Genomic DNA, 12,603 nt, shown 5'->3' with positions numbered 1-12,603 from the left:
GTCTGCCTTTTTCATCTGCGGTTAGTGTTTACTTATGAGAACCATATGTACTGTAGTAGAGGTGCTATGTGATTTAATAGAGGTGTCAGCCACATACTTCATTGATACAGTGGCGGCCGAGCTGAGTCTTCAGCGGCCGCCACCGCAATCCGCGTCCAGACGTGGCTGGGTCCCGCCGCATGCCGCGCGTCACTGATGCGCGGTCACGCGTGCCAGGGAGCGTGCGCGCGTGGCGTGCATGCCCAGGGTTCACCCGAAGGTGGTGGCGGGGTAAAGGGGGATGTGGGAGCAGAGGGGGACCCCGGGGGGACCCCGGGGGACCCGGAGAAGAGGGGCAGAGCGGAGCCAGAGGTCGCGAGGGGAGGGGAAGGATGCGGGGAAGATGCGTCTGGCGCTCGACCAAGTTCGGCGCCAAGCCGCGGCACAAGACGGGTAAGCGTTAGAGTGAAGCTGGCCGCAGCAGTAGTGACTCAGGACTGTTTTATTAATTGTGTTTTCTGTGATATTGAGACTAATACATTTGATATTTTTGTACATTGGAGTGCTTTTGATGGGATACTTTTTCTTTCTCTTTTTTTATGTATAGAGAGAGAGATATCACAAACACACAGTATACCGCATGCACGCCTGTATATATATATACAGCTCAACACCCGTATAACGCTGTGCTTGGGGTCTAAAGAATCACATTGCGTTATAAGTGGATAGCGTTAGAAATAATGTACAATTGTATTCATTGCACAATAAAGTATTTAAAATACCAATAATCGTGTTGTAAAGTATTCATAGATACAAAAATTGGGAGCTATGCTTGCATCGCTTTCTAAGCGGATTTGCGTTGTAATGGATCGCGCTATAACGGGGTTGTGCTGCATATATATATATCGTTTTAACCTGTTAGCCTCCAACTAATGAAGAGAATGTACAAAATACCCAGTCTAAGAACTTGACCCATAAGCTGCTATTTGAGAAGCTACTGTATAAAGCTACATTTCCCCATTGCAGACACTTGACACGTTAGACTTTTCCATCTTTCTGAACCAGCCCAATGGAATCTTAATTTTCTTGTTGAAAGTCATGACCAGGAAAGGGCTTAGCATAGAATAGCAACAAGACAGAAACAGCCGTATCTCAGGAAGGAGTGCCGGAAAACTGATCTGAGTGAGTGTGTAAATCATAATAAAAGTGTCGACTGAAAAGAAGAAAACATAAAGGGCAGTCAACTTAATGATATTTTTAGACGCCTTCTTATCTACTGATTCTCGCGTGGCAGTTTTAATGGAGTGAAGATACTTGACCTGTTGTCCGTGCCTTCGGAGAATGAACACAGTGTACAGGCTACTAAGAAGCATTAAGGAGATGAAAAATAAGTCATACCCGTTAATCAAAGTGCTGAAAAGTGCTTCAAAGACAGGTTCTAAACGTCTGAACAAACAGCTGCCCACCCTGTAGAAGGGAACCGTCCCATTGACAAGAGCAAGACCACCGAGGGGGATATTGAGGCTTATAACTGCACTACCCAGCCAAAAGGCAGCCAAGGATGGGAGAATGTAATTAGACACTTTGGTTTTCAAGGACTCCCATCTGGATGTTGCAGGAGCCATAACAATGGCCTGAAACACGCTCAGAAGACAGGTGGCAGAGATTGACATACCACGCAATATCCTGTATGTGTAGAATATGGAAATGCAGCCAAAGTCATCCAATATATTTTTGTGTCCCAAATATGACATTATCTGTGGCGATCCTCTGGTAAGGAGAATCATCATGTTGGAAAATACTAAGCTGCACAATATTTTATCCACCGTCTTCATCTTCTGCTGGATCTGAGCGATGTGAATGTAAACTCCTAGGACAATGATGTTCCCCAAAACCCCAAGAGAAGTCTGCAGGGTGAAGGCTGCCAATTTAACTGGGACACTGAGATCCATCCTGTTATCATTCCTGATACCTTTTTCGGGAATACAAAAGGAAAGCATGAAGTATATAGAGATATGTATCGCTGTTGTTTCACCCAATTACCTCATGTCCTTTCTAAATTGTGTTTCATAAAAAGAAAGCACACACCCTTTAAATCGTCACACCACTACTTTACTTTATAAAATACAATACAGAGAAAATATAGTACAAATAGTGGGTATAAGAGCAACAGATACATTATCAGATACTGTAAGATGCCTGAAGGAGTTTACAATTTAAAGCCCAGATCCACGAAAGGGTGCTAATCCTTAGCACGTCTTTACTCCCATTCATTTGTGTGTGTGTGTGTGCATATATGTACTGTACATGTATCTATATAATATATTTTTTAACAGTGTATACATTATGTTTAATTTACAACTTATGCAGCCAGATGGATGGTCACGAGGTCAGCCAGGAAACTGTAGATGGCAGCTGCCTCAACCACTGCCAGACCACGGAATACCTCAGACCAGACTAATGGCCCATCAGGATAAACACAGAGGGGGTTCCTGCTTCAGAATAAGACCCCCACTGTGTGAATCCTACCGGCTGCATCAGTCTGGAAGAGACGCGCAGTCATAGCAGACAGAATAAGTCACTCTCTCTGCGCACCTCTAACAGGCAATTGCGTGGCTTTTGTTTTATTTTAATAACATATTATTGAAGCAGGGGGTCTCTGGAGCTGAACTACATTAATTTCAGACCCGGGGACCCATCTGGTTCCTGAGATACAGGCCCCAGTATGGGGTGCCGGTATTTCTGCGAAGTTTAAATGTCTTAATCACGTAACAAGGGAGAATTAAACACGCAGAGAGATGCTGGCACCCCATACCGGTAACATGGGGGTACTCGGGGCTTAAATTATTGAGGTTCAGCTCCGGAGACCCCTGATTCAATAATGGCATTAAATTAAAATTAAAGCAGTATCATTACTGTAGTGAGTAGTCGCTAAGGTAATGAAGGGGTTAAACCAAACTACCTGGTTATTTGGGGGTAGAGGGGGTTGATAAAGTGGATAGCTGCCCTAGGGTGGATGGCTAGGCCTACCAGGAAGGGCGCGGACGGGTTACCCCTTCATTACATTAGGCGTCCTCCTCCTCTTCTGCATGAACATGTAAGGGCCGATGTTCAACCATTAAAACACTTGTAACCCTTTACTTACCTTAGCAATTTCAACCACTATGGTAATTAAGGGGTTACTGCTGGTTTAATGGATTGGGTCAAGGGTTAAATAGTTACACAGTCACATATTAGATGAGGCTGAAAAAAAACATATGTCCATCAAGTTCAAACTATGCTACATTTAGATGACAGATACTTTATCCTTTATCCGTTCTTACAGTATATTGATCCAGAGGAAGCCAAACAAAACACCAGTGAAATATCATCCAATAATATCTCATACAGGGAAAAATAAATTCTTTCCAGACTCCAAAAATTGACAATCATATTACTCCCTGGGTCAACATCCTTCCCATGTATACTTATTTGGTATATCCATGTATATCTTTTCTTTCTAAAAAGATGTTCAATCTTTTTTTGAAGATTTCTATTGTATCTGCCATCACAGTCTCCATGGGTAATGAATTCCACATTTTAACTGCAGTTACTGTAAAGAACCCTTTTCTTTGTTGCTAGTGAAATCTCCTTTCCTCCAACCTTAAGGGATGACCTTTTTACTGCCCTTTGGATGAATAGTTATTTTAAAAGCTCCTTCTACTGTCCGAATATATTTGTATAATGTTATCATATCCCCTCTTAGACACCACTTTTTTTTAATGTAAACAAATTTAATTTAGCTAACCTCTCCTCATAAATCAGATTAACCATCCCCTTTAATAATTCGGTGGCTCTTCTCTGCACTTCTCTAGTTCCATAATGTCTTGTCTAAGGAGTGGGGCCCAAAATTCTACTCCCTATTCAAGGTGTGGCCTTACTAATGCTTCCTAAAGGTGCAAAATTATATTTACTTCTCTTCCATCCATTGCCCGTTTAATGCAAGATAAGATCTTGTTTGCCTTTGCAGCTACTGTATGACTTTGGACACTATTGCTAAGCATGCTGGTTATTCTTGCATCCCAAATGCATAATCTTACATTTCTCTGTACTAAACCTCACCTGCCATTTAGCTGCTCAAGTTTCCCATCTATCCAAGTCCTATTGGAGAGAAATTACATCCTCCTCTGATTCTACTACCTTACACATTATTGTTATCAGCAAAGATGGGGGCTTTTCTCTCTATGCCAACCTCAAGGTCATTAATAAACAAGTTAAAAAGCAGGGGTCCGAGTACCGATCCCTGAGGTACTCCACTCACAACTTTAGCCCAACCTGAAAAAGTTCAATTTTTGACAACCCTCTGTTGTCTGTCCTTCAACCAGTTTTCAATCAGGGTGCAAATATTTTACCCGTTTCAATTTGCTTTATTTTGTACACCAACCTCTTTTGTGTAACCATATCAAAATCCTTTGTAAAATCTAAGTAAATCAAATCAACTATATTACCCTGGTCTAAATTCATACTTACCTCCTCAAAGAAACTAATAAGGTTAGTTTTGCAAGACCTACAGTATCTTTCATAAATCCATGCTGACTATTACTAATAATTTAGTTTTCCATTAGGTATTCCTGAATATTATCCCGTATTAAAACTTCATGTAGTTTACCCACAATTGAAGTCAGGGTTACGGGTCTGTAATTCCCCGGTTTAATCTAGCTCCCTTTTTTTTTTCAACTTTCTTTTTATTATTTTCAGGTATAAGTCATACGAACACATTACATTGCGTTGTCCTGGTGGACAGACTCAACATCAGACATACAACATTTAACAGACAGAGGGAAGGGAAGACGACAGGACATAGACAGGTAGAGGTATAAGGGGAGGTGAGAGGGGGAGGGAGGGGGGAGTTGAGGAGGCGCTCCCATTCGCTTCCTGGATCTCTTCTGTTGGACGGACACCACCTGCCCTTGGTATTGTGGCTCTCCCGCTTATTGAGGTTTAGAGGCGTCAGCTTAGACCTAGCTCCCTATAGGGAGGGGGGCCTACCGTTAGTCCTATGAATCTGTTCTGTCGCCTTGTCTGTGCATCCAAGGAGAACTCATTTTGTCCTATTAAAGCCAGATGGTGGCATTACTCAGCCCCGGGATATCCGTCTGGGCTAGCCAATACAGCCAGACTTTTTCAAATTTTTTGCCAGTATCGTTAACCAGACTCGTTAACTTTTCCATCTGGCATGCAAACCAAATTCGAATTCGAATTTTGTCTATTGATGGAATTGCGTTCTGGTTCCACAATGCTGCGGTCTCGCACCGCATAGATGTTGCAAAATGTGCTATTAATTTGTTCTCCGTTCTTGAGACTTCGTCAGTGGGTCTGCCTAGGAGGAACAGCCACGGGTCTAGCTGAATTTGGAGGCCTAAGATCCTCTGTAGCCAATCTCGAATCTGTTGCCAACCTGGCATAAGCTTTGGGCAGGACCACAGCATGTGTACCAGATCCCCCTGTTCCCCGCACTGCCGTGGGCAGAGCAGGGAAGCGCCTTTAATAAATTTAGCTAATCTGACTGGGGTGAGATACCACCTCAACAATACCTTATATGAGTTCTCCTTCAATGTCGTGCAGATGGAGCTGCTGGTGGCCGCCTTGAATATTTCCGTCCAGTCCTCGTCCTCTAGTGTTTCCTGTAGGTCTGATTCCCATAAACTCATGAATCTGGGTCTAGTTATGTCGTCTTTATCAGTACCGACCACCTGTCTGTATAGAGTGGAGATCAGTCCCCGTGTGTCAGTTCCCCGCACACAGAGCCCTTCAAAATTCGTTAAGGGTGATCTCGCCGTGTGTTTGTTGTAAAATGCCCGGACCTGGAGGTATCTAATAAATTCTGTGTTAGGAATGTCTGTTTCTGGCTTCAATTGATCAAATGATTTGATGGTGTTGCTGCCCTCCAGGTCCTTTAATCTGTGAACCCCCCGTTGTCGCCAGATCTGGAAATTCTTCACCTCTAGTCCAGGAGCAAAATACGGATTACTATATAAAGGGGCCATTAGTGTGTGTTCAGAGGTCAATGAGAAGCTATATTCGGACACCTCCCAGATCGAGAGTGAGTTGACCACCGATGCCAAAGGGTCTTTTATAGCCTTAATTCTTTGTTTGGGGTACCAGATGAGGTCTCTGAGCTCTAGTGGGGCACACAACTCCCTCTCCAGAGACACCCACCGGCGCAGCTCTGGGTCCCCATGCCACTGCGTAATTTGGCACAACTGAGCTGCCTTATAATAGGACAACAAGCATGGCACTGCCAGACCCCCCGCCTCCGTAGGTTTCTGCATAATTGCTGCTTTGATCCATGGTTTTTTGCATTTCCAAATAAATTATGTTATTGAATTTTGTAAGTCCTTAATCTCAGATCTTACTACTGGTATCGGGAGAGTTTGAAACAAGTACAGTATTCTGGGGAGAATGTTCATCTTAACACTGTAAATTCTGCCTAGCCATGAGATACCTTATGCTGACCTGTCCCATAGTTCCTTTTTTAGGATCCTTACCAGACTGGGATAATTTGCTTGGTATAGGAATGTTATCTGTTTTGTGACATTCACCCCTAGGTATTTGATAGGCCTGGGCTGCTATTTAAACTGAAAATTGAGTTCCAATAGTTTTTGCATGTCCCCGGGGATGTTCAAGCTCATCGCCTCCGTCTTTGATTGGTTTATCTTGAAACCTGAGAGCTGGTTGAACCGCCCCAGGAGCACAAATAGGTTGGGGAGAGAGGTGAGCGGTTTGGTGATTGTCAAGATAATGCCATCAGCATATAACGCTAATTTGTGCTCCTGTGAGTTAATTTTGACCCCAGTTATGTCCCTATTACTGCGTATATGTGCAGCAAGCGGTTCGATGCATAGGGCAAAGAGCAGCGGCGAGAGCGGGCACCCCTGCCTCGTCCCACGTTTGATTGGAAACAACTCGGAGGGGAAGCCCTGATGAAGGACCCTCGCTGCAGGAGACGTGTATAATGCTTTTATTGCCCTCAAAATCTTTTCCCCGAAACCATATGCCCCAAGCATGGTCTCCAGGTATGGCCAGTCTATCCTGTCAAAGGCTTTCTCCGCGTCCAGGCTTAACACCAAACTCCGAACCTTGCTGGCATTGACAAAGTCAATTATATCTATTACCCTTCTGGTGTTGTCGGCCGCCTGTCTATCTCTAATAAAGCCAACCTGGTCCGGGTGGATCAGCCTAGGCAGGATAACACTTAAACGATTGGCCAGTAATTTAGAGTAAATTTTAACATCAGAATTTATCAACGATATCGGCCTGTAACTGGCAATTTGTGAGATCTTTGTCCTTCTTATGAATCAAGGAGATTGACGCCTGGAGCATCTGGGCCAGGAAAGGCTCTCCCGCCAGGACCCCGTTAAATAACCTGAGCATGTGTGGGGCTAGTATTCCAATGAATTTTTTATAATATAAATTAGAGAACCCGTCTGGGCCCGGGGCCTTGGAAGACTTCAAGCTTTTGACTACTTCTGTCAATTCTTCCTGCGTGAAATCACTCTGTATCGCCTCTCGCTCCAACCTGCCCAACTGCGGCAGAGTAGCCTCTGCGAGGAATTCCTGCAGTCTGCGCCTTGTATTTACATTGTGGACCACTTTCTCCCCATTATACAACTGTGCATAGTATTGTTTAAACTCTTCCACTATAACTTTAGGGTTAGAGGATGTCTCCCCTGATTTTGTTCGAATTTTTGTATATTGTAATTTGGCTGCCTATTACGGAGTCGGTTGTCTAACATTGTGTCCGGTTTGTTGGCTTTCTCATAAAATTTTCTATGTGTCCAGCTCAAGTCTTTCTCGGCCCTGGAGGTGAGGAGGAGGTTAAGTTCAGTCCTTACATCCTTCAACTCCTTTAGGGTATCTCCTCTGCCTGATCGGCTATGTAGTGCAGAGAGCTCATGTAACCTCTTATATAGTCCCTGAGGCACTCCACACACAACTTTAGCCCAACCTGAAAAAGTTCAATTTTTGACAACTCTCTGTTGTCTATCCTTTAACCAGTTTTCAATCAGGGTGCAAATATTTTTACCGAGTTCAATTTGCTTTATTTTGTACACTAACCTCTTTTGTGTAACCATATCAAAATCCTTTGTAAAATCTAAGTAAATTAAATCAACTATATTACCCTGGTCTAAATTCATACTTACCTCCTCAAATAAACTAATAAAGTTAGTTTTGCAAGACCTACAGTATCTTTCATAAATCCATGCTGACTATAACTAATAATTTAGTTTTCCATTAGGTATTCCTGAATATTATCCCATATTAAAACTTCATGTAGTTTACCCACAATTGAAGTCAGGGTTACGGGTCTGTAATTCCCCGGTTTGATCTAGCTCCCTTTTTTAATATAGGCACCACGTCTGCTTTACACCAATCTTGTGGTACTGAGCCTGTGGAAATGGAGTTCTTGAATATTAAATGTAATGGTAATGGACTTAACGTCTTAACAACTCTTGGATGTATGCAATTGCGGTCAGGTGACTTATTTACTTTAGTTTTAGCAAGCCGCCTATGAACTTCTTCCTTAGTAAACCAATTGTTTGTTAATATAGAGGTTGTGGCTTCCTCTTGCAGCACTACTATTGCATTGATTCTTCACTGGTAAACACAGAGGCAAAGGGTGTACTGTAGTTGTCCAGAGGTGGGTTGTTAGGAGGAATTCAGGACAGGTTAACCCCTCCCACAGGCCTAAGCACCTGCCCGGGACAACTACTCCTATCCCCCACGCCCTCTACACCCAACCCCCTCCACCCCCATCACCACACATACAAATGGGTAAAAGCACTAGTAGCAAAATGACAAATAGCACTTTTGTCCATTTGTAATACAAAAAACAAAAAATACACAATTAAATAAAATAAACATTAAAATACAATTCAACATTAACACTAGCCAATACACCCACTGATTGCCAGTCCCATCTCCCAACCCCTCGACCCATTGATTTGTCACTGTTGTAAGCCTGCACTGTGGTTATATATACCTAAAAGGAGCATAGATAAACACAATGACAATCAATGGGCATCGTAAAACAAATATACACGATTAAATAAAATACAATCAATGTGTTTCTTGTCCCTAAACATGTCCTGCATTTTTTTTCTAAACAACTTTTTTTTATTGTTAAAAAACATAATTTTCTTCATCTCTGGCTTGCAAACCCTTAGATTGAACTGGGTGGGCGTTGGGGAATACTTAATTATAACCTCTTGGGCACTTAATATTTCAGCTCTCATATCTCCAGAACAAAGTGTCAGCACAGATTGCTGCTTTAAATGCACATGTGCCCAGATACTCAAAGCTTTGTTATTAACTTAACTTATTGTTAACAGGTATCTTCAAAGCTCACTAACACAATGTTAAGGACTCCTTTCAGCTGTAACAGTCCCTTGTGTTATATGGGCATTAGTATTAATGATATTGCTTGAGATGCTCCTTCTAATAACACCTATCTAGAGATCTCTCTTGTATTTAACGCAGGGATTTAATGATGTATTATTTAGGTCATACCTGAAAGTGGTTATAGTGCCTTCCAAACCCTGAAATATAAAGAGCAAGGCCTATTTTACTAGAGTTTCAAGTGAGATTATAGGGGACCATGTTAAATGGTTTTGAAGCAAAAGGTGGCACTGTGTGTTCATTTGCATGTCATTTCCCAGAATCCCTTGCTGCAGTGGAAGTGCTGTGTGCAGTGTGATAATGGTGAGAGGCAGAGTTGCAGACCTGTCTAAGACATTCAAATGAGCATACAGTAATATTTCCATTTGCTATATGCTTTACTGTGGAGGTTTTTTTTTTTACCCACCATAACTTATCTAAGTGTGGTGTATGCCTGTCTACCTCTTCTCTACCTCTTCTCTACCTCTTCTCTACCTCTTCTCTACCTCTTCTCTACCTCTTCTCTACCTCTTCTCTACCTCTTCTCTACCTCTTCTCTACCTCTTCTCTACCTCTTCTCTACCTCTTCTCTACCTCTTCTCTACCTCGTCTCTACCTCGTCTCTACCTCTTCTCTACCTCTTCTCTACCTCTTCTCTACCTCTTCTCTACCTCTTCTCTACCTCTTCTCTTCCTCTTCTCTACCTCATCCACCTATCCCCTAAAACAACACATGGAGACAACTGTGCACAAAAAAGAGCACACCAGGGATACCTGGGATATATGCTAATAGGAGTCATGTAAATATATTTGGCACATCCTAAAGGTGGAAGTGAGGAGGGCTGTACAAGCACTTGCTGAACACATGGTGACTTCGCACAAAAAGGAGCAACCACAGGGAATCAGACCTCTCCCAAGTCTAACTTTAAAAAAAAAAAAAATATTTATAGGTGTTAGATTTGGTTAAAAAAAAGGTATACTTTATCCAGATAGCACACCTTAAACATGTAAACTGGAATAAAGTCACTATTGTCCGAGGAGGGATTGCCCGATTAAAGTAGTAAGTACTGGTTCTCTAATTGCTGAATGAAATGTGCAAATAAAAGTACAGTTTAATTTGTTTCCCTGAAATAGGTAGGTCCCATTCTCACGTCGGAGTTCTCTCACCTATTTTTCCAGAAATATACACACACAGTAACAGTTTGATGTTACACAAATCAAACACACAGCAAAGATAATTAGGATTCTCTTACCATTTATGGAGAAGTAGAAATGTACTATGTTTTTCGGCTCGTTTTCAGGACGATTCTCAGACAGCGCAGTCCAAATACCATATTTATATCTTGTGACTGAGTTCTCCTAAGGGCTTTGAAATGCCTCTAATTTCTCTTGATGTGAGGTGGTACCTAGGGATTTCTCCTAATTAAATGAGTGTTAGACATACAGTACAGTGAGCTCATTAAATTCATATTGTAGGCTGGTAATTTTAAAACTATCAGTACTTATTCTTCTTTAGCACTGATTGTATGTGCAGTGTAAATAATATTTATATTAGTGTCTCTGGCAGTGCCTTACAACCTTTTTTGAGCTGGGGAACGCCTGAAGGTTTATCAAAATCTCGGATGTCGATCTGCAATCTGACTTCTCTCCCAAACATCATGAAGTATGGCGTGTACCCTGTGGACTCGTGCATAGTGCAATTGTAGGCATGCACCAAGGCCTCCACATTCTCCTTTTTGGGAATCTTTCAGAGTGCCTAGCATGTCCAGCAATGTCCGATTAAATCTTTCAGGGAGCGCATCTCCTCTGGATGGTAGGGAGTAGTCCTTGACTTCTGAATATTCAACAGTGTTAGCAACTCTTTGATCAGCTTGCTCTCAAAATCTCGTCCCTGGTCTGAGTGCATCCTATTGGGCAGACCATAATGCACAAAATACTTCTCCCACAACACTTTAGCCACTGTGGTAGCTTTCTGATCTTTCGTGGGAAAGGCTTGAGCGTATCGAGTGTAGTGATCTGTCACTACTAGCACATTTCCTATACTATTCGAATCCGACTCTATGCACAAAAAGTCCATACATACTAAATCCATAGGCCCAGAGCTTTTGAGATGGCCCATTGGGGCAGCACGAGTGGGAAGTGTCTTCCTATGAATGCACCGTAGACATTTCCGGCAGTGTTGTTCAATTGACTCCCGCATTCTAGGCCAGAAGAACCGGTCTCGCACTAAACCCAAGGTCTTATCCACCCCCAAATGTCCATGATCATCATGTAGTGATCTTAAAATGAGGCCTTGCATACGCCGGGGTAGAAATAATTGTCGACGGTCAGGATGATTGTGGAATTGAACAACCCTATAGAGTAGGCCATTATCCATCTCAAACGTATTCCATTCTCTCATGAGGAGGCTCACATCATCGGGACGAGCCCGTTTCACCAGTGAAGAATCATTTTTGTGTAAAGCCTCTCGGACAGCCTTAGCCGCAGGATCATGTGTCTGTGCTAGTACCAGTTCTTTCCAAGTGAAGATAACGTTTTGGGTTAGACCCATGCCATTGGGGTGGCATTAAGCTTCTGGAAGGGCTTGAGGTCGACACCCTAAAGAATCCGCGACTCGCAGCTCTGAGAATGCCACTCGATCGATTACAATAGCAGCAGTGGAACACATTGCCCTGGCCCTGGAATTTCTTCCCAAGGTCCATCGTCTGATGTCTCACCCAGTCCCGATCTTCTAGATAGGGCATTGGCTCCTATATTGAGAGGTCCAGGCTTATATTTCAGAGAAAACTGATAATTGGCGAGGGTGGCCATCCATCTATGACCGGTCGCATCTAATTTGGCGGTGGTGTGTACATAGGTCAGCAGATTGTTGTCCGTTCGGACTTCGAAGGTGACCCCGTATAGCTAGTCATGTAGTTTTTCAGATATGGCCCAACTCCAACTTGTGAACTGGATAGTTCTTTTCACTAGGAGTCAGACTTTTACTTGCATAGGCCACAGGTCGCAACCCCGTTGGGTACTTCTAATGTAGTACTGCTCCCAATCCGTTAAGGCTTGCATCCGCGTGCAGGATGTAAGGCTTTTGTATAGGCTAGAACGGGAGCCTCCGTCAAACTCTTCTTCAGCCCCTTAAACGCTTCTTCACAAGCGGATGTCCACCGATCCCCGAAGGGTGTTCTCAGAGTGGTCTTCTTCTGCTTGGGTTCCT

At 43.0% G+C, this 12,603-nt stretch overlaps 1 protein-coding gene across 1 annotated transcript; it reads right to left on the bottom strand.

Annotated features, from left to right (window-relative positions):
- Positions 1–662: 662 nt before the first annotated feature.
- On the bottom strand, positions 663–10,689 carry LOC142502321 (olfactory receptor class A-like protein 1). Its single transcript, XM_075613133.1, has 2 exons — positions 10,649–10,689; positions 663–1,951 (listed from the first exon to the last, which is right to left on the bottom strand). Exon 2 carries the CDS (start codon positions 1,929–1,931, stop codon positions 987–989), a length of 945 nt encoding a protein of 314 aa, XP_075469248.1. The 5' UTR covers positions 1,932–1,951; positions 10,649–10,689; the 3' UTR covers positions 663–986.
- Between the last annotated feature and the right edge of the window lie 1,914 nt (positions 10,690–12,603).

Source organism: Ascaphus truei, chromosome 9 (assembly GCF_040206685.1).
Source record: "Ascaphus truei isolate aAscTru1 chromosome 9, aAscTru1.hap1, whole genome shotgun sequence".
NCBI classification, from domain to species: domain Eukaryota; kingdom Metazoa; phylum Chordata; class Amphibia; order Anura; family Ascaphidae; genus Ascaphus; species Ascaphus truei.
This window is presented reverse-complemented; position numbering and strand designations above follow the sequence as displayed.

Excerpts from the sequence above, each read along its gene's own strand:
- LOC142502321 (XM_075613133.1), bottom strand. The coding sequence starts at position 1,931 with ATGGATCTCAGTGTCCCAGTTAAATTGGCAGCCTTCACCCTGCAGACT.